We start from the raw sequence: 26,259 nt of genomic DNA, 5'->3' as shown, positions 1-26,259 counted from the left end.
AGACAGAATCAAGGAAACAGGAGGCCAGAGGACTCGTACTGCAGCCTGCAGTATATGCTGTGCCCAAAAGCAATATCCTCATGACCTTTAATATCGATTTGATAAAATCGGATAAACGTCTGAACCGAAGACCAAGTTGCGGTCTTACAGATATGAGCTATAGAGGCCTGATGATGCACCCCCCAAGAGGCACTAATTGCCCTGGATAAGTGTGCTCTTAATCTGAGAAGGAAGAATTTTCTTCTTTAAGCTGAAGCTTGAACAATCACTTGACAAATCCATTTGGAAAATAGTAGATCTTGACGCTGCCTGTCCATATCTTGGACCCTCTGGCAGTACAAAAAAAAAACTGTTTTGCGAACCTGAGTGGTCGTCTTTAAATAGATTCTGATCGCTCTTAATACATCAAGAGACTGTAATGCTTTCTCTTGCCCAGATTAAGGCTTCTGGGGAGAAAGAAGGAAGAATAATTTCTTGGTTTAAATGAAAACCTGTTACCACTTTTGGTAAGAATTTAGGATTTTAGGATGAGGACATAAAACCACCTCATCCTTATGCATGCATGATGAAATATGGCTCTTACAAGACAGAGCCGCTATTTCCGATACTCTTCTAGCAGAAGAAATGGCAAGCAAACAAAGATCATCTTTCTTGTCAAAGAACCAAGAGAATTTCTCGTAAGGTTCAAACGGCTTATTTAACAAAGCCGATAAGACCAATCTTAAACCCTAAGGATTTAAAGGTGCCCTGATAGGGGGAGGGATAAACCGTGTTATACCATGAATAAGCTACGCACCAAGAGTGGGAAGCAAGAGACCATAGGAAAAGGACATCGACACAACCTGGATCTGGCTCTTGAAAAAAGTCAAGGCCAGCTTCATTTCAGATCCCATATGCAGGAATCCTGCCTATGACATACTTCCTGGGGTGCCAACCCCTGGATCCATACAAAGAAACATATGCCTTCCAGACTCTATAGTAAGTGTTTCTGAAAGCCGGTTTCCTGGCGTTAAAGTAGACACTACCGAAGGAGTTATAGAGTGGGATTCAACAGTCAAACCTGTTAAATTTTTCGTCTGTAAGGTATGATGAAATACCGGACTTTGTGCAAGAAGGTCTGGCTATAATGGCAGAGTCCAAAGGACTCCTACTGCCATCTTTATGATCTCGATAAATTAAGATCTTCTGGGACCAGGCTGGGGCCCCCAGAATCACCTCCTATAGTTCCTGCTTAATCCTGTGGAGAAGGCGCAGAAGAAGCAGAGCTGGAGGAAATGCATAGATCAGTGAAAAATGATCCCCTGGGAAGACTAATGCGTCTGTTCCATCTGCTAGCGGACGCCTTGTTTGACATAAAGTTGTCGACCTTATTAACGAATCTGGACGCGAATAAGTCCATGTCCGGAGCACCTCATCTGACATATTGCTAGGAAGAGGTCGGGGTGAAGAGATCATTCTCCCAGAAAGAATTGTTGGCATCTCAAGTAGTGCGCCTGAAATATTAAAATTGCAGATAGGCAAGGAGTGTTGTGTTCTGCCAAAGCTAGAGCATTATTCACCTCTTTTTTGGGCTGCACGACTTCTCGTGCCTCCCCTGGTGATTGAGGTTAGCCACTGCCGTGGCTCTGTCAGACTGAATCCTGTCAGGACAGTCCCGTAATCTGACCGAAGAACTCCTACTGCCATCTTTAGGATCTCAGTAAATCAAGATCTTCTGGGACACGCTGGGGCGACGAGAACCACCTCTTTGTTTCTGCTTAATCCTGCGGAGAAGGCGTGGAAGTAGCAGAGCTGAAGGAAATGCATAGATCAGTGAAAAACTGATCCCATGAGAAAAATAATGCGTCTGTTCCACCTGCTAGCGGACCCCTTGTTCTCAACATAAAGTTGTCGACTTGGTTTATGAATCTGGACGCAAATAGGTCCATGTCCGGAATACCCCATCTCTGACATATCGCTAGGCAGATGTCGGGGTAAAGAGATCATTCTCCTGGAAATAATTGTTGGCGACTCAAGCAGTACGCCTGAAAAAATGAAAATTGCCAATTAGGCAAGGAATGTTGTGTTCTGCCCAAGCTAGAACATTATTCACCTCTTTTTGGGCTGCATGACCTCTCTTGCCCCCCGGTGATCGTTGTAAGCCACCACCGCGGCCTTGTCAGACTGAATCCTGACAGGACAGTCCCATAGTCTGACTGTCCAAGATTCTAGGGCCAGACATACTGCCTGAAACTTCCACAAAAGTTGATAGGCAAGGTTCTCTAACCTGGACCATCTCCCCTGGACAGAATCTTCTTACAGGGCTATTCCCCAGCCTAGAAGGCTGGCATCTGTTGTTAACACCTTCCAGGATAAAGATTTTCCCTTTTGCTAGATAACAACCACCAATTTAGGCTTTAACTTATGTCAGGAGCCAAGCGTATTGGAAACAAACAAGGCCTGAATCTTTAATTCCAGACCGACGAGATGGTGTCTTGAAGCAGCTTTTGAGTAAAACTGCGCATAAGGGGCCACCATTTTCCCTAAAAATCTCCTGCACAGCCGAATGAAGGAAATTTCCTTTGTTTTGGCAAGTTGAATTAGTCCTACAATGGAACTAATTCTGGTCTGTGGAAGAATACCTTCTTCTGTATGGTATCTAAGCCGAATGGCAGGGCCACAACTGAAAAGATAATTTTATATTTCAAAAACGAAGAAATTACTGGTGAGTGGGAAAATTTTGCACATGGAGATATGCAACTCCCCTCCTTGCAGGATGGACACAGCCGATCGAATTATGAAAGGATCCACTGTTTAAGTGTCGATTCAAATCTTCAAGATCTAGAATGGGTCTTACCTCTGTTCGGTTCTGGAACCTTAAAAGGTTTGAGCCAAAACCCCATTCCACTAAGGGAACCTCTAACAGCTGATGCGGAGGCCAGAAAGAGAGACATCTTTTTTCTCTGGATCCTTAGGAACATTCTCAGAGGAGAAGGAAACTCTTGCATAAAGACTGCCCTATCAGCAGCTCAAGGACCTCACAGACAGCACCCAAACAAGGACCCTCAGATTAAAAGTCTGATGCTCTACGGACCGGGCTCTCAGAACTATAGTCGTGACCTAGAGAAAAAAATTGCAGAAATCCATCTGTCCTGACATTGTTCCTGCCAGATCTTTAGAATCGCAGGACCTTTCCCCTCACCCAAACGAGTGGGGGTGTCCCTTCATGAGAAGGCTTTAGCCTTCTGCTTTGTGGTCTTTCTGCCCCAAGATCCCGATGCTGCCCTTGGGGACTTTCCCTTGATCCTGACGGTTGAGGCCGCCGAGACTGCCTAAAGGCAGATGCCCCAGGCATAAGAGAGGCAGCCTCCTAAAAGGAGAACCTCTTTTTTACAAGTAAAGAGAGCTTTACCCTCGTTTGGATGTACTTATCCAGATCGTCTCTAAATAGCCGTACCCCAGGAAGGGAAACAAACTGGCTAAGAGCTTTCACATGGTGCTTCGGCTGATCAATATTTCAGCCACAGAACTCTGCGAGAATGCACTAGTCCAAGCATAAGCCAAAAAGGCTTAAACAATAGAGTCTTTCATAACATCTACTGTGAGACATAGTGCGTCAGATACATCAGCCCATTGCTGGGCCTGCTGATCAGGCAGAATTTAAGGAATCTCCACAAACTGTTCCTTAACACTTTGAAGTCCACATTTTTCAATGAGTTAGCGTGACTCAAAATGTGACCCACCAAACTGGTGGAGCAGAACATTAAAGGGTTAATAGACTGAGATACACCAATTGCAGCAAGAACCAGCTGCGCTACTGAACTTCAAAAGATATCTGGTCTTTAAAAGGAAGTTCCAACTTTAATTTGCTGGATCCTTTAACATCAGTGCATCCCCCGGACACGAGACAAGAGATAATCCAAAGCTAGAAAGAGAGAGACTTCTTTTTCACTGGATCTCTGGAAACGTTTGATCTGAGAAAACGAGGAGACGGGAACCCTCGGAACTCTAGTTTGTAACCTAGAGAAATTGAGGAAGCCACCCATCTGTCTTGACATTGTTCCTACCAAATTCTTGAAAACTGTGGAAGCCTTCTCCTTACTCGAGCGAGTGGGGATGCCCCTTCACAAAGAGGCTTTAGTATTTTGTTTTGTGGGTTTCCTCCCCCAGGTCTTCTTTTGGCCCTCGGACTAACCCTGAGGTTTAACTCTTTAACCTGATGGTAGAGGCCCTCATGACTGCCTGGAGGCTGATGCCCCCGGCACCGGAGAAAAAGTAAGTTTTAAAAGAAAAAAAATGCTTAAACTTCTTTTTAACGGGTAAAAGGGAACTTTTCCCATTAGAAATTCTTTGGATATACCTATCCAGATTGTCTCCAAATAACCGTTCACCATGAAATGGGAAATTGCCCAAGAGCTTTTGCATGCAGCTTTGGCTGACCAATTTTTCAACCATAGGATTCTATGCACATGTACCAGCCCTAGCATGAGCCGCGAGGCCTAGAGAATAGAATCTTTCATAGCGTCTACTGTAAAACACGCTTTTGATATCCCGGCCAAATCTTGGGCCTGCTGATCAGGAATAATCCCGATTACCTCCATAAACTGCTCCTTTAAGGACTAAGAAACTCTGATCACTGCCAGTGCAGGCTGAACCTGTGAGCAAAATATAATTTTAAAAGGGAATTTTAACTTCTTATCTGTTGGAACCTTTAGCATCTGAGCATCGTCTACTGGACACTTCAGGTACAAAGGTTATAGCAGCATCAACTGCTGGAAATCTTCATTTCTTATAGAACTTTTCCTCCATAGGATAAAGTATTGAAAACTTTTTTGGAGGAAAAAACGGTTTCTCTGGGTGCTGCTCCCACTCAGAATACATAAGCTTTTTTAGCCATAAATGGATAGGAAAAGCATGAACAGATGGGAGGAGGCTTTAGTGAAACCAAACCAGAAGTGGGCTCATCGATCAACTGCACTTACTGGTGGTAAAAATGTGGAGCGGACCAATTCAGTGAGAGACTGTAAGAACCACCTTTCTTGCGAACCTGATCCTTTTGTATTAGGTTCTTTGGACATCAGCCTCTTCCTGGTCCCTTGAGAAAAATTCGTCATCTCTCGCCCCTTGTTCCTCAGCATGAGGGTCCTGAGCAATGGGCAGGGACCCGTTATGCTTAGTCCCACTCTGGGATGCGATTAAAGCATCCTTTTTTTTTGCTCCAAACATAGAATGGTTGGAGAAAAAACTTCCTTGGTCATATATACAGGGACTGTAATGCTAAAAGCAGCTGCAATGCTTGCCCCTCCTGATGGCTCACTCTGACCATCTACATTACTCTCAGGGGAGGAGGCCCTCTTTTTTGAGATGGGTCTCTGCTCCCTAGTGACTATAGTTTTTCTAGAGCCCTTTTTTGAGGGGATTTAACCTCCCTTCCAACCATAGCCTGATGCACAAAGCAGAGGTACTACCGGAAGGAAAGCATGCATTGCTTGAGCAATAGTCCAGCTCTGCTGCTGCTATTAATATTCAGCCTTATGCAGTAGCAAACTGTGTCAAAGGAATGCCTGTGTCGCCAAACCACATATATACCTCACTCTTGTATCCCTCCCCAGCTTGAAACACCAAAAATGGTGCCTTTAAAACACACATTCCCCACACTGGGTGTTGGAGGACGCCAACACCGCGCTAAGCCCCACCCCCCCCATCGCTACGGCCCTTCCTCTCACCTTTTAAAAGAAAGCTTTTACCGCGCAGGCTCCGATCCTATGGGATCAAGAGAGAAATGGAGGGGGCGGGGCCTGGAAGCACACGAGCGGCGGGTCATTCGCATTTTTTTTTTGAGCGCTCTTTCCCCCGAAGAAAAAAACAGCACGGGGGAGGGGGGGCGGGACCTCTGGTGGGGAGGCAAACTCCCCCCCCAGACTTACCAGAGGTCTGCTGCCAGCCGGAGGAAGAGAAAACTGCTGTTTCCTGGACACATTGTGGGCTCTCTGAGAAGCATGAGACGTAAGTGTTCTATACAGTCTCCAGTGGTGACACATAGGCATGACAACATTTACTAATTAAAGGAGACATTCATAAGATAATTTAGAAAACGTCTTAGAAAAACTCAACTTACCTTTCCCACTGCAGGGTTTTCTGTGATAAACCAACAGACCCAATCGTCACCCTTCATGGTGGGTTCCGTTAAACATTCAGGAGCTGGGGATCCTCAAGGAAACCCACAAACCTGGACCTGTAATAGCACTTCCGCCAGTAAAACTTTATGGCCTTAATACCAAAAAGTACTGGATCCCGGGGTCCAGCTCTCTAAAAAGAGAAGCAATACAAGACCCCGTTTCTTCAGATACGAGGCTCGGGTACCATTCAATTCAGCCAAAAAAACACTTTGAATGGAATTGGCTGCATGGCTAGCCCCAACAAGGATTGCTCCAGTGGAGCTCGGCACAGCACATCTTTACTCGTAACCAACACCTTAGACACTGGCGAAAAAACTTAGGTACTCCCACCAGTGGGAGGGGTTATATAGGTAGTGAACTTTTTAATTTAGGGCGTGCAAGTGTCCATCACCTGAAGGTGACCTATAACCCACATAGTAACTACAATGGCTCTGTGTCCCATGACGTACGATAAGAAAATAGGGGCTCTTGATACCAAGCCACGGTCAGGTAGACCAATAAAGATTGCAGCCACAACTGGCAGAAGAACTGCTCAGGATACAAAGAAAAACCCACAAGTAATCGCAGGAGAAATACCGTCTGCTCGCCAAAAAGACGGCGCGGTTGTTTTTAAGGAGCACAATTAAACAATACATGAACAAAAAAGAGCTGCATGGTAGAGCTGCCAGAAGGAAGCCCTTACTGCACCAATGCCACACAAAAAAAAAAAAGTAAATGAGGCATGTCAAGGTGGTGTTGGGCATATTGTAACCATTTTTTTTCTGTGGAACTTGTAGAGTAAAGGCTTCTTTCTGGCAACTTGACCATTCAGCTTTTTTTTTAGTTCAAGTATCGTTGTATTCTGCTCCTTAACAACAGTGACACCATCTGTTTTCAGAACAGCCTGTATTTCTTTTGAGGTTACCTGTGGGTTTTTCTTTGTATCCCAAACAGTTTATACAAAGGAAGCACTCCTATGGCCACATCCGTATAGGAAATTTGGTAACTAAAGAAAAAATGGGCAAAAAATAGCCCAGGGTCAGACTTTAGAGGCACATTGGACAGTAGTGGATATAAAAAAATATTTTATTTGTGACAAAACATAGTACAGACACGGCAAATAATAACAAAAATAATTAAAGGCATTTAATACACTCTAAACATAATACATCACAGGGAAGAACATGCATCATGTACATAACAGGTAGTCCGTGTGCGTCAACGTGTTTCGCTGTTTAGCGCCATCAGGACACATTCAGGGGCTGTGGGAAAGAACAAGTCTCACTATCTTGCAAATTAGCCCATAGAAGATAATCTCCCCAAAAAAATATCAGGTATCACCACAAATAGTATTCAGATACAGAAGTGACTCAGAATATTATATACCATGTATATTAATAATTTTAATGGGTAGAGAGAAAGCCAAATGACAAAGATGATGGGGGGGGGGGTGCATAGACACAGCCAATGGGACCACAGCACTAAGATGTTTGTATATGTGGTTGTGTTTGGCCAAATATCTATACTATTAGTGCTGTGGTCCCATTGGCTGTCTATACCCCCCCCCCCCCCCCCCACCATCTTTGTCATTTTGCTTTCTCTCTACCCGTTAAAATTATTAATATATGTGGTATATAATATTCTGAGTTACTTACTTCTGTATCTGAAAACTATATATGGTGATACCTGATACTTATTGGGGAGATTATCTTCTATGGGCTTCTTTACAAGATAGTGAGACTTGTTCTTTCCAACAACCCCTGAATGTGTCCTGATGATGCTAAACAGCAAAACGCATTGACGCACAAGGGCTCCCTGTTATGTACATGATGCACACGGGCTCCCTGTTATGTACATGATGTATGTACATGATGCATGTACATGATGCACATGGGCTCCCTGTTATGTACATGATGCATGGGACCACAGCACTAAGATGTTTGTATATGGGGTTGTGTTTGGCCAAATATCTATACAATTAGTGCTGTGGTCCCATTGGCTGTGTCTATGCCACCCTCCATCTTTTGGGTTTCTCTCTACCCGTTAATATTAATATACGTTGTATATAATATTCTGCCACTTATGTCTGGTCATAAATATTCAAGTATCTGAATACTATATATGGCGATAACTAATTAGTGGGGAGATTACCTTCTATGGACTTCTCTGCAAGATCGTGAGACTCGTTCTTTCAAACAACCCCCGAATGTCTCCTGATGAAGTTAAACAGTGAAACGCGTGGGCGCAGAAGGGGCTCACTGTTATGCATATGATGCATGTTCTTCCGTGTGATGTATTATGTTTAGAGTGTATTATATGCTTTTAATTCTTTCCAATGTGCCTCTAAAGTCTGACACTGGGCTATTTTTTGTCCAATTTTTCCTTGTATCCCAAACAGTTCCTGTGGCCGTTGTGGCTGAAATCTTTCTTGATCTACTTGGCCTTGGCTTGGTATCAAGAGATCCCCAAATTTTCCACTTCTTATTAAGTGATTAAACAGTACTGACTGGCATATTCAAGGCTTTGGATATCCTTTTATATCCATTTCCATCTTGTAAAGTTTCATTACCCTGTTATGCAGGTCTTTTGACTGTTCTTTTCTACCTCCTCATGGCTCAGTGTCTAGCCTGCTTAGTGCATCCATTTGAGAGAGCTAACAAACTCATTGACTATTTATACACAGACGTAAATTGTGATTTAAAAAGCCACAAATGTGGGCAATTAACCTTTAATTGCCATTTTAACCTGTGTATGCCACCTTCTATGTCTGTACCAAGGCCAAACATTTCAGGGTATGTAAACTTTTTATCAGGGCCATTGGGGCGATTTCTGTTATTATGATTTAAAAAGTATCCAAAAAATTATGCGATAATAACTGGCTTCATGTGATTGCTTTTCTTAAATAAAAGACAGTTTTTTGGCATGATCAGTTATATTTTCAATATTAATGCCAAAATTTCACAATTTCTGCCAGGGTATGCAAACCTTTGAGCACAACTGTATACACACACAGTATCTCACAAAAGTGAGTACACGCTCTCACATTTTTGTAAATATTTTATTATATCTTTTCACGTGACAACACTGAAGAAATTACAGTTTGCTACAATGTAAAGTACTGAGTGTACAGCTTGTATAACAGTGTAAATTTTCTGTCCCCTAAAAATAACGCAACACACAGCCATCAATGTCTAAACCGCTGCCAACAAACATGAGTACACCTCTAAGTGAAAATGTCCAAACTGGGCCCAATTAGCCATTTTCCCTCCCTGGTGTCATGTGGCTCGTTAGTGTTACAAGGTCTCAAGTAGGGCTGCAACCAATGATTATTTTCATAATCGATTAGTTGGCCGATTGTTTTGATTAATTGATTATTCGGTTAATAACCATAAAAAAATTGTGGTGTATAATTTAATTAATATGTAAAGTTTTGAAAAAAAGGTAATTCATTGCTAAATATCTCTATGCAGTGGTGCATATAAATAACCAACTAGATGGTTAGGGAGTAAAATATCTAATCCAGAGTAACAGACAGAAGAGACATACTGTATATACTATTAGAGGAGATATACTGTATATACTATTAGAGGAGATATCGCTCCTATAAACTATTAGTGGAGAGATATACTGTATATACTATTAAAGGGTGAATCTGGTAAATATCAGACTCAGAGTTAAAAACATTTTTATTAAAAACAAAAACAATGTCCTCCTTCAAAAAAAAAAATATATATTTTTTTAAGAGCGTTCGGTCGATTTTCTAATTGTTAGTGAGGGTCAAACTGACGTTCATTTTCAACAACAGCGACAGGAAAATTTGGAAATAATAGAAAACTTCTTGGTCAAAGGAATTTTCAGACAGTGTATTTGGTTTTCGTCCAGAAATTACATTCATTTTAAAAACAAAATGTTAAAAACAAGCGAAAATGTTGACCAGCATTCTTTCTTTCAGCGAATGTACAAAGATTTTTCGTCTGTATATTCTCATTTGAAAATTGATCCGTGTGGCCAGCATAAGGCTTGGTGTACACCAATGCAGTTTGCTTTTGCTCTGTTTCGGCAGCGCTTTTTGCTGTATGTTTTGATTTTTGCACATGTGTTTTTGATTTGCATTTTTTTTGGCCAATTTGTTGTTGGGCAGATTAAAAAACACAAATTGCTGCAAAAACGCATTACATGCTTTTTCTGCAAAAAAGCACCATTTTACGTGAAGTTGTCCCATAGGAAACCATATAAATGAACTGTAGTGCGTTTCTGCAAAAGGCACAAAAAAAAAAAAAAAAACACAGATGTGAACCAGGTCTAAGATGTTTAGTAACATAATGGGGTTAATAAAACTAAAATTAGCCCCTTATAGCACAAAAAAAAAAAAACTGATAATTACTGCTGTAAGGGGTTCATTTTGTTACTGTAGAACTGTGAAAGTAATATTTACAGTAGCGATTATTTACACTATATTTTGTAGTGTAAAGGACTCATTTTAGTTTTTTTTTAACCCCATTATGTTACTGGTCGATTAATCGATTATTAAAATAGTAATCGATTTCATAATCGATTAGTTGTCGATTAATCGATTAGTTGTTTCAGCCCTAGTCTCAAGTGAATGGGGAGGAGGTGTGTTAAATTTGCTGCCATCGCTCTCACTCTCTCATACTGGTCACTGGAAGTTCAACATGGCACCTCATGGCAAAGAACTTTTGCCAAAACCCTAAAACTGAGCTGCAGCACGGTGGCTAAGAACATACAGCGGTTTAACAGGACAGGTTCCACTCAGAACAGGCCTCACCATGGACGACCAAAGTTGAGTGCATGAGCTCAGTGTCATATCTAGAGGTTGTCTTTGGAAAATAGACATATGAGTGCTGCCAGGATTGCTGCAGAGGTTGAAGGGGTGGGGTGGGGTGGGGGTGTCAGCCTGTCAGCGCTCAGACCATACGCCGCACACTGCATCAAATTGGTCTGCATGGCTGTTGTCCCAGAAAGAAGCCTCTTCTAAAGATGATGCACAAGAAATCCCGTAAAGAGTTTGCTGAAGACAAGCAGACTAAGGACATGGATTACTGGAACCATGTCCTGTGGCTTGATGAGAGCAAGACAAACTTATTTGGTTCAGATGGTGTCAAGCATGTGCGGCGGCAACCAGGTAAGGAGTACAAAGACAAGTGTGTCTTGCCTACAGTCAAGCATGGTGGTGGGAGTGTCATGGTCTGTGGCTGCCTGAGTGCTTCTGCCACTGGGGAGCTACAGTTCATTGAGGGAACCATGAATACCAACATGTACTGTGACATACTGAAGCAGAGCATTAACCTTCTCCATTTGGAGACTGGCCCGCTGGGCAGTATTCCAACATAACAACCGCAAACACACCTCCAAGATGACCACTGCCTTGCTAAAGAAGCTGAGGGTAAAGTTGATGGACTGGCCAAGTATTTCTCCAGACCTATTGAGCATGTGTGGGGCATCCTCAAACGGAAGGTGGACAAGCGCAAGGTCTCCATAACATCCACCAGCTGTTATCATGGAGGAGTGGAAGAGGACTCCAGTAGCAACCTGTGAAGCTCTGGTGTACTCTATGCCCAAGAGGGTTAAGGCAATGCTGTAAAATAATAGTGGCCACACAAAATATTGACACTTTGGGTCCAATTTGGACATTTTCACTTAGGGGTGTACTCACTTTTGTTGCCAGCGGTTTAGACATTAATGGCTGTGTGTTGCGTTATTTTGAGGGGACAGAAAATGTACACTGTTATACAAGCGGTATACTCACTACTTTACATTGTAGCAAAGTGTAATTTCTTCAGTGTTGTCACATGAAAAGATAGAATAAAATATTTACAAAAATGTGAGTGTACTCACTAAAACAGTAAGCTATATTTGACATTTCGTAAAACATAAGTATATATCCACTGTGATAACTTTGTAAATTTTCAGGGATAAAACTAGAAGCGCATTACAATTTTCTCACAGAAATTGCAGAAAATTCAAACACCACACAGTTATAGAGCCTCACAATGGCAGTGATATTAACCAATGAATTACATGTGCAGCCATCTTCTAATGATTGATGCCTGTAGCATTAAATTGGCACAATTTAGCAGTCAAGATATCTTTAAAGTCATCTTCCTAAATCTCTAGCCTTGGACTAGCATGACATGAAATGTCATGATAGACAAAGTATGTTTCCGGGTCAATGCATAAACTATACAGATCCATATACAGGTACCTGCACTGAGTGAAAAATCTCATTGCCAAAACCTAGCACTTCTAATGTGTCACCATAAATACTTCCTGCAAAAGTATGTCAGGTGTTATCAGGTCTTAGAGCATGTTAATACTTCCTGCAGGGGCTTACAGACAACTTAAAATAATAGCCTCCAATAAAAACAGACAGCATACTGAATAGAAATGGTGGAGTAGACAGTAGTGAAAAAGCAATACAACTATGCACAATGTAATTTATTTGTACTGGCGAATGGTCTTTGCAACATCAATTTTTTTTTCACAGAGCACCAATGATACCTGTCGTTTGAGGGCGTTTATTTAGTCTGTTTTGTAGCAATATATTTCAGGGCCTGGATTTGAACCAGGAAGCTCTACTGTGTCAGACAATATGTCTTCTTGCTGAGCCATCTGGAATGCTGGACAATTCCTTGAATGATCTTGCCTTGAACCTTGAACTCTTTGCTCCTCCTATGAACTTTTGGCGGTCTCTGCACTTCCTGTTTGCCAGACTATTATGCTCTCTCCAGCCAGTCTCTCACTTTTGCCTTTCCTGCTGCTGTCCATATCTTTACTACCACTTGTTAGCCCTTGTACACACGGTCGGAGAATCTGTCGGAATGAGTCTTATCGGACCGTGTCGTCAGATAATCCGACTGTGTGTGGTATGCATCGGACTGATTCCGTCCGAATCTCCGTCTAACCCAATTTTCCAACATGTTGGAAATATTTCCCGACCAACTGGGCCGGACGGACCTAATACGATCATGTGTAGAGCATTTTCATCGGACCAAGTGCCACGCATGCTCAGATCAAATTCCTACATCAAAGCTATTGGCTACTAGCCTGAATGTAGTCCCATCGTAACGAAATTACGTCATCACGTTCTGAAAGATCGGATTTTTCGCCAACTTGGCCCGACCGTGTGTATGCAACAGTTTCGGACACAATCCGTCAGACTAAATCTGACGGATTTGGTTGGCAAAATCTCCGACCGTGTGTACGTGGGCTTACAGACCCTTGGCTTGTTCGTCAACTATGCTTCAGCTTGATCCCAACCTGCAACTATTTGTTACCGACCTTTGGCTTGTTTACTGACTACACTTCTGTTTAATGCTTACCTGCTATATCTAGATATCTAGTACTGGACCCATGGCTTGCTCACCTCCTGGAGTGGTGATCCTGGAGGACTGCGACCTGGTACTAACACATAGCTAAACCAATCTCCACCATCAGGAGCTCTGGTGAACACTGGTTTGTACTTAGATTCTGCACCACAGGTGAGCCTGCGTTATTTGCCAGGGTGACCTCCTTGAATACCAATCATGCTGGTCAGTGGGAGTCCCCCTACTGTTTTAGCTACTGGTCACCAAACCTGACCCCAAACCGTGAGACAAAATGAAGATCACAGGAACAGAGAGGAGAGTCCTCAACTGTATAAACAGATTTTCCTGGTACGTCAAAATCCTAATTTTCCTGATTGCACATTACATGACACAGGCTTCTTTAAATCAGTACGACTGGGGCATCCAAAAGCAGTTCAACTGAGTGGTGGGTAACACAGCAAACAATGCTAACAAGCCCATGTAACAGGTCAAAAGGGCTCAAAAGTCTCAGAGCAGCTTACAAATTAAACAGACATCAGAGGCTTCAAAGCAGAGTTCCACTCAGTTTTGCGCTTATTAAAAGTCAACAGCTATAATAAAGTGTAGCTGCTGACTTAATAAAACATACACTCACCTGTCCCACGATCCAGCGATGTGGCGGCCTGAACCCTCGGTTCTCTCTGGCATCACGAGTGTGGGCACCCGGCTGTGACAGCTTGCAACTTCACAGCCAGGTGTGCACAGCGTACGCGCGAGTCACAATGCGCCTCACCAATGGCCGGGCAATATTCTAAGATCTGTGACCTGTCACAGAAGATTGCAGGTAAGGAGGGGGGAGAGGAGACCTTCTGCTCGAGTTGCCTAGGCAGCCCGAGTGGAAGTGGGAGCTGGGTACCTATGAAAACTAGGTACCCACTACACCCCCAAAAAATTTCATGCCAAATGTAGCATGTCAAGGGGTTAGGAGTCCTTAAAGAGGAAGTTCCACTTTTAGGTGGAACGCCACTTTAAAGTGATTGTAAAGTCTCCTCTTCCCACCCTCCCTTTTTTTTTTTTTTAAATAACAAACATGTTATACTTACCTCCTCTTTGCAGTTGGTTTTACACAGGCCACCCTGGATCCTCCTCTTCTGGGGTCCCTCTTCACTGCTACTGGCCCATAGGAAGCAGCTTGCTAGGGAAGCGATGTTCCGTCGCCGCCATCTTGCTAGACCCCACACTCGTCCACAGTAAGGATACAATAAGAAGGGGGAAAGCGGACATGTTACACCCACCGGAGGTTTTCATTTTACACGTATTTATAAGAGTAAAGTGAGTTTCTATAGTAAAATACAGGTCTTAGAACCTATGAGATGAGCAGGGTTGCCCCTGCTTTTAAAATTCAAGATCTAAATAGTCAGACGGAGTTGTAAGTCCTGTATTAAACTATATAAACTGACTTTACTGTTATAAATACATGCAGAATGCAAAACTCCGGTGGGTGTAACATGTCCGCTTTCCCCCTTCTTAGTGTATCCTTACTGTGGACAAGTGTGGGGTGTAGCAAGATGGCAGTGAAGGAACATCAGTTCCGTAGCAAACTGCGATGGGTCACCGAATATGTCATTACAGGGGCACCTGAGCGGAGCTGCAGCTCTGTGTCCATTCAGACACAAAGCTGCCGTTCGGCCCTGCCCCTTCTCTCTTCCAATTGGCTAACTGACTGACAGCTGCGGGAGCCAATGGCGCTGCTGCTGTGTCTCAGCCAATCAGGAGGGAGAGTCAGGGTCGGCCGAGGGACTCAGACATCGCTGGCATGCATTAAGTTAAAAAAAACCTTCTGCCTTTACAACTCCTTTAACATCCCCCTGGAAGAACTTAAAGTGATATTAAAGTAATTCATTTTTTTATAAAAAAATAAATAAAAACATAACATACATGTCATACCTGCTCTGTGCAGTGTTTTTGCATAGAGCAGCCCCAAGCCTCCTCTTCTCAGGTCCCCTCCTTCCTGCCGGCTCCCAAGTCGTGGCACTGCGTGTCCGTTCACACACAGAGCCATGGCTCGGTTCCACCAGTCTCTTCTCATTGGTCCACTGGCTGTGATTGACAGCAGTCGGAGTCAAATGTCACAAAGTTCAGTGCAAGAGACAACAGCACAAGATGCAATGAGGTGTGGAAGCAGCAAACCTATTGCCTCACTGGTGTCAATGCAGCCAGGTGGTGAAAGGGTTTCTCCATATGAAGAACCATGGGTAGCGTTCAAGCTTCCCTGATCAAAAGCAGAAGTCTTCTTTCAGAAGTGAGAGGTTGTCTGTCAACTAAGGACACTAGGAAAAATTGAGGATAAAAGGTAACAGGATTCAACCCATGGTCAGACCTTTGAGGAGCCTAAATCCTCTTCAACTAGCAAATCCTTTTTTTAGTGGATAGAGTACAGAGCAGTTACAAACATTTGTGTGCTGTTTGAGCGATTTTCCTTTACTTTCTGTCCAGACAACAGGACAAAAAAAGGAAATCTCTCCTAAAAAAAATAAAAAAAATCACCTTTACACATGTATTCCCATGGTATGGATTTTCCTTATGTTATGGTGACAACCATAATAGTTAAGACTTTCCATCACTTGTTACAGAGATAATGATCGCCAGTAGGGATGAGCTCAGTTGTTCTTGAATCCTAGTTTCAATTCACCTAGGATATCCCACCAAGATACTGTCAATGCACACCATCAATCATAAGATGCAGTGTGCAGTGACAGGTTCTTGGCAGGATCGCTTAGGTGGATTCAGACTAGGATCTGAACACACACCTGAGCCCATCCCTAGTCACCAGGATAAATAGAGAACCTATCTCCCCCAAGAGGGAACCAGGCAGCAATACAATCCAGATAAGGGATCTAAATTTGACCTACTATTTTCTTAATAAAAAAATATTAAGATGGACATACATTGAGTGAAGGAGGGTTAGACACTTCTTACTTACACCCTCAGAGGTGACAGCTGGCCATTTAACATGGAACTTTATGGAAAGTATTAAAAATAGGCAAAAAGGCAGGATTTTTTTTATCAGAAAAAAGACAGGCTTTGTCTCTTCTGAATCAAAGTTTTCTACCTTCCTGTCCACGGAGGTAAGCCTGCGCTGGTCATTGAACAAATTTGGCAATGTTGCGATAACTGATGCGCGGGAGTTACATCATCTTGGCCTGGCCAATGAAAGTGACTGGTGATTGAGAGCTGGAAGCCAGGCGCCCAAAGATGTCAGGAGCCAGAGTGGAGCATTAGGACGCAGCATCGCTGGACTGAAGGCAAGTATAGCTCCGCTTTAACTAGAAAAAGATTATAAACCTTCCCCATTCTATGCAAAAAATAATAATTGACTACTAGAGTATTGCTTTGATGAAGTGGGGTGGTAAGAAATGCAAAAAGTGCTATTACAGTTTGTAGGAATATTTTTCTGAATAAATAAAATAATCAAACTATAGTGACAATAGAAGCTTTAAAAACAAGGCATCTGATTATAATGCATGCTTAAATACCCTATTTTACAAAAACTTTTTAAAGTAGCCAAAACATTACCAATGCACTTTTATTCAAATAAAAATTAAGATGATCAATTCCTTACCTGTCTATACCAAAGAACAGGGTCTAGACCAGTCTGTCTATTACATTCGCTTACAGGTTTGGAAGGTTCTGGAGTTTTTACTGTGTGTCCTGCGCCATCCAGTATTTTTGTCTTTAATCCCTCTGGCTGCTGCACTGACATTTTTGCAGATTCCTCAGGCTTTGGAATAATCACAGATTTGCCAGGGTCAGGCACTGGTCCTAGCTCCTTAGGCTTACTGGAAGATGACTTCCCTAAATCTGTCAGACTTGGAGCTTTTGTGAGTGTAGGAGGTACTGAAGACTTGTGCTTCCATTCTTCCTTTAAAGTGGCCTCTCTGTCCCTCATGGCCATCTCATTTTTTTTTTCAATGCTACGTTGCTGCTGTTGTTCCAGGTTCTGCCTTTGTTTCTGATGCTCCTCATACTGTTGTCTATATGCTGGGTTAGTACTAAGTAGATGGGCATGATATCCTTGATCAGTATACCCATAAGGAGGAACATAGGCATACTGATTATAGTAGAGTGACTGCATGTACATGTTAGGACGCTGTTGGATCACTGAAGGTTGCTGGCTAGTGCTAAGTTCTGGCTTTTTATCCTCCTGTTGTTCCACCTTCATTTTCACTTCAGTAACTTCCAAGTCTTCCTCTTTCTTGACTTTAAGTGGCTGACTTTCTGGTGTAGTTTGACCAGTAGGATTCATGGCACCAGGACCAGGACTGGAATGTGCATAGTTTGGAGAATAATAGGTTTCAAATGTCTGGTAGTATGGGGATTCTTTGTTCTGGGGCTGAGGTGGAAAAAGGGACTTTTTGGCACTTTCCTTTACCATCTGCTCTGGATCCTTGACCTTGGTCCCCTCCATTTTACCTTCTCCATCTTCTCCTGCATCAGAAATATCAGAGTAAGCAGGACTGTTTGTTTTAGCTGAAGTCCCTTCTGCCCCATTTTGGGTCACAACATGTAGAGGTGTCATAGGCTGATTAGGACTAGGGTTTTCCATTCGGTTTGAAGTACTTCCTCCTCCACCTATAGAGGGACTGGGCGCATTGTCTGTGAAGCTATAGATTTTGTCAGCCTCAGCCTTTATGCTGGCCAGGCGGCTCTGGTGAGCATCAGAGCCATTAGGAAGTCCATCACCTTTGGTTGAAGAATCTGTGACTGCTTCTCCATAAGGACTTTTCCCTTCTTCAGGACGCACAACTTTCATGGAAGTTCCAGGACTTTCTTCATCCCTTTGCTCTTTCTTCTTTTTATCCTTTTTCTTTTTATCTCTCGATGGAGTTAATGCTGGATTTATACTAGATGGCTCTCCCATAACTGTTGGTTTGGGTTGTATGGGCTTAAGTTGTGGGCTAGTAGGCATGGTTTGTACTACTGTAGGAGGGAGGCCAGATGATGAGCCAGGACTTGAAGCGGTGAAGTTGGTCGCCTGAATGGTATACATCTGTTGTGGAACCAAAGCAGGAGCAATGGGACGGGCAGACTTGATACTTTTTGAGGAAGTCACCTTATCTTGTTTGTTATTCCCATTACCTTTCTTGGCTGCATCTTTTTCACCCATTCGTTTTTCCTGTGACTCAAAACCATCATTGCTCGTATCATCTGCTGCCATGGGGCCTTCATCTGACCCATCATTAGAAAGTGCTCCAGGGTCAGTGTCACCTTCAGTACCCAGTTTCTTTTTGCATAATCCTTTACTTCCGAGCTTGGAAGAAAGTGTAGGACTTTGTGGTTCAGTTAAACGAGTCTTGGGTGTAGCAGATCTAGCAGGGGAGAGAGAACCTTTCTGAGAAGGAAAAGTACCATTGCAGCCACCCATATCAAGGTGAATATGAGGCTCTTCACCACATTCACTATCTCCATCTGCCTCCGGCTTACTGTCATCATCTGTATGTGCATGAGCCTGATGGTATTTCAGGCCATTAATGTGCTTGTATTTCTTGTTACAGTTAGGGTGTGGGCAATCTATTAATATTGGTGAAGAACAATTTCTATCCAGTGCAGCTGGCTCTACCTTGATAGTGCTTAATGGTACAGTTAAAGGCAAGGATCCAGCCAATGGGGCAGATGAAGATCCCATGGAATTTGTGCGAGCACGTTTACTTCCTTTGGAATCCTCTGAGCTTGAAGTAACTTCAATGTCAGATGGGGGCTTGCTTTTTCGCTTGCTAGCAGATGAAGGGCTAGCCTTTATATCCTCTGATGTATTACAAGGTGGTGGACGATGATCTCCTGAATTCTGGCTTCCTCGTCTCCCTTTGTTGTTTGCTCCAGCACGAGTCTTGCTGCTACTACTGCTGCTACTGCTTGCACCTTTACCATCAACAACTGATGTGCTTTCTGCAATGGGAGCGTTGCTACTTGGACGCATGCGTTTACCCCTACCCCGTCCATTCCGCATCTCCAAGTCACTGGTGGGAGAGTCGCAGAATCTGGAGGGGGAAAGGGAAAAAAAAGGGAGCGTGAGGCACTAAGTTTTAAAAAGCAAAAATCATTTCATTTTTGAGAATTAGCTAGATGCCATGATTCAAACTCACCTAGGTGGTGCCCAATCATGCCGTGTGCAATCCAACAGTGTGCCAACATAGGTCTTGTTTCTCCAAGTCACATTTACTACCAGCATACCTATAAATGTAAAAGACAGTCATTTAGTGGCAAGTGAAAGTAAAGGAATTTTGGCAAAATCCTTACAGCATTTAGAATGTTGATCAGTGTAAAACTTAAAAGTGACTGTAAGTGCTCATGCACACGGACGTTTTAAAAAACTGGCTGAAAAGCTAGCTCTGACACCTGGAAAATTTTTACCGCATTTTTCATTGGCGTTTTTGCGCTTTTTAGCGTTAGCGCTTAAGTAGCGTTTTTTAAAGAAACACATCTCTTGGCTATAGCACTCCCAAATTTCCCACAATGCCACAGAAAACAAAGAAAATATGTTACGCGTTTATGTGCGTTTTTCCGCGATTCGTGTTTTTACAGCTCTAGCTCCGCGCCATGGAACGCACTGGTCCTGGGTTTTTTTTACAGCTTAAAAACACCCATGCCATTTGCAGCTCAAAAACGCCTAGGTGGGCATGAAGCCATAGACTAACATGGACAGCCGTTTTTAAAGCTGCAAAAAAAGCTAAAAAAAAAAAACAGCTGTAAAAACGTCCGTGTGCATGAGGCCTAAAGGTTTGTTTTTTTAACCACCTCAATACAGGGCACTTACACCTCCTTCCTGCCCAGACCAATTTTCAGCTTTCAGCGCTCTCTCACACTTTGAATGACATGCAACACTTTACCCATATGAAATTTGCATCTTTTTTTCAAACAAATAGAGATTTCTTTTGTTGGTGTTTAATCACTAGTTTTTTATGCTATAAATAAAAAAAACTGTACATTTTGTGAAAAATAAAAAATGCCTTTTTCTTTGTTTCCGTCATAAAATTTTGCAAATTATTATTTTTTCTTCATACATTTTGCTCAAAAATTATACTGCTACATGGCTTTGGTAAAAATAACCCAAATTAGTGTATATTATTTGGTCTCAATGAGTGGTATAGAGTCTACAATCTCTATACCTGGTTGATTGGTGCCAATCACTGAAAATTGATCACATCAGGTGTATCTAATTTCCTGACACTAACAAGTCAGAAAAGTGCAAATACCCCCCAAATTACCCCTTTTTAGAAAGTAGACATTCCAAGGTATTACGTAAGTAGCATAGTAAGTTTTTTTTAAGTTGTATTTTTTTCCCCACAATTCTTTGCAAAATGAAGATTTTTTCCTTTTTTTTTACAAAATTGTCATATTATCAGGTTATTTCTCACACAGCGCATATATATATATATATATATATACACACACACATATACACATATACATACACACACACACACACACACACACACACGTTAGACCCCTTTCACACTGGGGCATTTTACAGGCGCTTAACGTTAAACAAAAGGGCCTGTAAAGCGCTTGAAAGAAGCCGTAACTGCAATCCCAATGTAAAAGCCCGAGTGCTTTCACACTGTGATCCCTTTCACACTGGGGCGTTTTTCAGACGCTTTAGCGTTAACGTTTTTGGAAAATGTGTAAAAAAAAAAAAAGCGTTTTCATTTTTTTAACACAAAGTTGTCAATTTGTCAAAAATGACATCCCAAAATACATTCTGCCATTTCCCCCCCCCCCAAGTATGGGGATACCACGTGTGAGACTTTTACACAGCCTGGCCACATACAGAGGCCCAACACTGAAGTAGTACCTTCAAGCGTTCTAGGAGCATAAATTATACATCTCGTTTCCTACCTATCAAACTTTTGAAGGTCCTTGAGCACCAGGACAGTGGAAATACCCAAAAAATGACCCCATTTTGGAAAGTAAAACACCCAAACCTATATTCTATGAGTCATGGCCTGGTGACAGGTACTCAGTACTCATGTGAACCGTGACAGGCATTCGGGTACTGTGACAGGTACTTTGATGGGTGGTGACAATCAGTAATTGGTGTACACCATATGTGGTAACGAGATGTTACCGCAATCTCCTTCTCACACACTATCGGTGTGTGAGGAGGAGAACCCAGTAAAATCTCGTTACTGCTCTTTATTTACATTTAGTGATTGGCTGTGAAAGGATCACAGCCAATCACGTGGTAAACACCCGTTGGCCAATGGCTGTTTACCAGCGTCGGTGACGGGTAATGTTCCCGGGAACACACTGCCACCTACGTGCGCATGTACCATGCAAAGTGGAGCATCGCCATGTGTGATGTGGTAAACAGCCATGCCCAATGGCTGTTCACCCCTCAGTGGTGAGCGGTGTCTCTGTGACATGCCATCACCGAAGGTACAGGGCTGCGGGCATACAATTGTGCACATGCCCTGTTTAATTGGACGGACATCATAACGCCCACTCACGCCTGGCCATCATATGACAGCTGGCGGGTGGCAATCGGTTAAATAACAAACATGTCATGCTTACCTGCTCTGTGCAAGGGTTTTGCACAGAGCAGCCCCAATCCTCCTTTTCTGGTGCTCCTGGCTCCTCCTCTTCATTGAGGGCCCCCATGGAAAGACGCATTCCATGGAAGCACTCGTGCAGGCACGCTCCCAAGTTCTGTTGTGTCCATAGACACAGACAGCAGGACTTTACCCACCCCGTGTCACTGAAATTTGATTGACAGCAGCGGGAGCCAATTGCTCTTGCTCCTATCAATCTATCCAAATAAGGACCAGAGACAGTAGCTAGAGATGCCGGGCTCCTTCCTGACGCTGGAACGATCAGGGTCAGGTAAGGAAAAGGGGGACTCTGGGGGGGCAGCTGCAGCACAGAAGGTTTTTCACCTTAATGCATAGAATGCATTATGGTGAAAGACCGAGACTTTACAACTCTTTTAAGACGTCTGCACATATCATCCAGAGTAAAAAAAGTATCCTAAACCGTGTAGTCTTTAAATCAATTGTACCAACATTACACTGTATAGGGGTAAGCAATGTGTACTGTTAAACAGATCAGCTGCAAAACAGATTTAGCATGCTGGCAGATTAGAGATCCGATGGAAAGACTCTTAAACTTTACTAACCAGTTGCGGACCAGCTGCCAGTTTCACTGTTGCAGGCTGGCCCAGCTGCGCAAAATCACGTAGCTATATGCTCCGCACGCTCCCCCGCCGATCAGATTCGATAAATCCCCGGGCCAATGATATCTGGCCTGGACCTGGTTATCAGTCCTGACAAATGAGATCCTCCCCCTGTCTGTAACTGTAAACACTGACAGGGGAAGTGATGTCATCTCTCCTCGTGTCAGTCTGTTCCATTCCAGACCGAGAGGAAAGAGCATATAAAAGTGAGTTGCACAACACTACACTGACACCAGGTCACATAGGGACACAATTCACCACCCGATCACTACCCCCCCCCCCAGTTAACCCCTTCACCCCCTGTCAATCAGTACAGAAATAAGATTTTTTTTTTGATCGCTGTACTGGTGTCATTAGTGACAACTCAGTGTTGGGGTAATTAGTCTTAGGCACAGATAGGTATAGAGACCCCCCCCCCAATAAAGGTTTAACCCCTTGATTACCCCATCGCCTGTGACCACAGTATAAGTGTCACAGGTGACGCAGTTTAGCTAGTTTATTTTTTATAGCATCAGGGCCCCCACTGTATTTTAACCCGACTTAGACGACGGGGGCGGGGGGGAGCCTGCTTGAAGTGTAATAAATTGTTAGCAGTGAACTGGAGGGATTCACGGAATGTTTTTGTTCTGTCCTTGCTACACGCAGACACGGCAGTCCAAATTCCTATGGCGACTGGTGGTGTGGAGAAACCCCTCTGTGTCCACGAATACAACCTTAATATGGTAGGGGTGAACTTCAATGACCAGTTGTTGGCACCGTACCTAAATGCCGTAAGGCCAGACGCTGGTACAAAAAAGTGTCTGTTTATTTAATTTGGCTTTGCTAAATGCTTTTGTGCTGTACAAAGAGTGAGGGCGGACTGGATCCTTCCTTAAATTCCAGGAAGAGATCGTCAGAGCCCTTCTGTTTCCAGACGGTGCTCTTGTCCAACTTCCCAATCCAAATGCAGTGAGCTGGCTGCATGAGAGGCATTTTCCTTTTGTCCTCCCTGGTAACCCTACCCAAAGAAACCCCCAAAAAAGATATTGTGTCTGCAGCAAACACGGATTTAGGTGCGACACCAGCTTTTATTGTCCCTCCTGTCCTGACCAACCCTGGTCTCTGCATTTGCGAATGTTTCAAACGCTACCACACACTAGTGGAGTTTTAGCGTAGGGTACAGCACCACACAGCCAACACACTAACACTCTCGAAAGATGTGACGCCCATCACATTTGGAGAGACCTTAATCTGCAACTTTCAGTTTACAGTTTTTTTTTTTTTTTTACAGTTTTAATAAAAGTGAAAAAAGTGGGGGGGAAAAAAAAACACAAAAAAATATAAAATTAAAAAATCCAAAACTAGTTGTGTTTGTATTTTTCTTCTCTATTGTTCTCTCACTTATGGTTGCACTCTACTGTCCGCTCACTGTTCTATATATATATCGTTCTCCCTCTGTTTTACGGTATTTATTTTGCAGGTATTGCATGTTATACTGTAATGTTTGTTTTATTGTTAACCATCATTTCCTTAGCAGGTACGCCTTTCAGCTGCAGCACAGGTTTATTTATCATGACAGCAACAGCATTTTCTCCCACAATACATAAAGCCGTGACTCCAGCGCTGTCGGAGGTGATTTCACCACCACAGTTAAAAAGCAAACAAAAAAAAAAAGTTTCATAAAAAAAAAAAAAAAAAAAAAAAAGCAATCCTAGTGGCCAATTAGCCTCTAGACGGCATTTAAAAGCAGTGGGAGGGAACATTTCCCCTCCCCCCATCCCAACAGGGAGCCAGAGAATGCAGCCAGTGGTTCAACCAGCTGACCATAGAGCTGATCAGTGACCAGAACCGCTCCAATCATCTCTATGGCCTAAGAAACTGGAAGCTACGAGCATTTCATGACTTCGGTTTTGCCAGATATAAACAGCATCATTGAGAAATTGGCAAAGCATTTTATCACACCAATCTTGGTGTGGTCAGATGCTTCGAGGGCAGAGGAGAGATCTAGGGTCTAATAGACCCCAATTTAAAAAATTAAAAAAGGAGTACCTGTCACTACCTATTGCTATCATAGGGGATATCTACATTCCCTGAGATAACAATAAAAATGATCAAAAAAAAAAATGAAAGGAACAGTATAAAAATATAATTAAAGCAAAATAAACAATAATAAAAAATAAAAAAAGCACCCCTATCCCCTCTTGCTCACGCGCAAAGTTGAACGCAAGCGTTAGTCTGGTGTCATATGTAAACAGCAATTGCACCATGCATATGAATTATCACCACAAAGGTCAGATCGAGGGCAGTAATTTTAGCAGTGGACCTCCTCTGTAGATCTAAAATGGTAACCTGTAAAGACTTTTAAAAATGTATGTAGTTTGTTGCCGCTGCACGTCTGTGCGTGATTTTAAAGATAGTGTTTGGTATCCATGTACTCAGCATAAGATCGCCTTTTTTATTTCATCAAACATTTGGGCAATATAGTGTGTTTTAGTGCATTGAAATTAAAAAAAGTGTTTTTTCCACACAAAACAAATTGCGCTTAAAAAATCGCTACGCAAATACTGTGTGGGAAAAAAAATGCAACACCCACCATTTTAATCTGTAGGGCCTTTGCTTTAAAAAAATATATATATACATGTTTGGGGGTTCAAAGTAATTTTCTTTAAAAAAATATATTTTTTTCATGTAAACAAAAAGTCTAACTAGCTTTGTCTTCAAGTGGTTAGAAGAGTGGGTGATGTGAGACATAAGCTTCTAAATGTTGTGCATAAAATGCCAGAACAGTTTAAAACCTCCCCAAATGACCCCTTTTTGGAAAGTAGACACCCCAAGCTATTTGCTGATAGGCATGTTGAGTCGATGGAATATCTTATTTTCTGTCACACGTTTTGGGAAGATTACACTTGTCACTAAATGAAATATTGTTCAAACATTGCATGGTTATATGTGGTTATATGTGGAATTACACCCCATAATACATTCTGCTGCTTCTCGAGTACGGGATACCACGTGTGAGACTTTTTTGAAGCCTAGCCGTGTACAGTATCCCGCAACCAATCACCGCCTTCAGGCTTTCTAAGGTTAGGGGGATGTGCCACCTTGTCATTTCATGGCCTCGGAAACTGTGATAGGTGGTGAGGAAGTGAAATCACCATTTTATGCCCTTAGCAAGCCTGAAGGCGGTGATTGGTTTTCGGAGTCCCATACACGACGAGGCTCCCAAAAAGTCTCACACATGTGGTATTCTCATACTCAGGAGAAGCAGCAGAATGTATTTTAGGGTGTAATTTCACATATTCCCATGGCATGTTTGAGCAATAGATCATTTAGAGACAACTTTGTGCAAAAAAAAATATATATATATTTTTTTTAATTTTCACACTTGTACCAAAATATAAAATATTCTATGGACTCAACATGCCTCATCAAATAGTTTAGTTGGGGGTGTCTACTTTCTAAAATAGGGTCATGGGGGGGGTTGTGCTATTTTGGCATTTTATGGCCTTTAAAGCAATGATTGGTAGTGAGGAGTGAAATCAAACATTTATACCCTTTGAAATCCTGAAGGCGGTGATTGGTTTTCAGGGTCCTGTACGTGGCTAGGCTC

The 26,259-nt window shown here is 42.6% G+C and overlaps 1 protein-coding gene across 5 annotated transcripts in view; it reads right to left on the bottom strand.

Moving 5' to 3' along the window:
• ZNF609 (zinc finger protein 609) overlaps window positions 1–26,259 on the bottom strand; it is a 183,859-nt gene that overhangs the window by 29,676 nt on the left and 127,924 nt on the right. For 4 of the 5 annotated variants that reach the window (XM_077472283.1, XM_077472282.1, XM_077472284.1 and 1 more), the window contains 2 exons: window positions 19,585–19,672; window positions 17,064–19,479 (listed from right to left, as the gene is read on the bottom strand). In XM_077472283.1, the coding sequence (XP_077328409.1) occupies window positions 17,064–19,479; window positions 19,585–19,672 (2,504 nt within the window). The remainder of the gene's footprint in view (window positions 1–17,063; window positions 19,480–19,584; window positions 19,673–26,259) is intronic. The other variant, XM_077472285.1, reaches the window with a different exon arrangement.

The sequence above is a fragment of the Lithobates pipiens genome, unplaced genomic scaffold (genome assembly GCF_037356315.1).
Source record: "Lithobates pipiens isolate NorthernLeopardFrog02 unplaced genomic scaffold, aLitPip1_a1.2 Scaffold_8, whole genome shotgun sequence".
In the NCBI taxonomy this organism is placed as follows: Eukaryota; Metazoa; Chordata; class Amphibia; order Anura; family Ranidae; genus Lithobates; species Lithobates pipiens.
The sequence above is the reverse complement of the archived record's forward strand: the minus strand, read 5'-3'. Positions and strand labels throughout refer to the sequence as shown.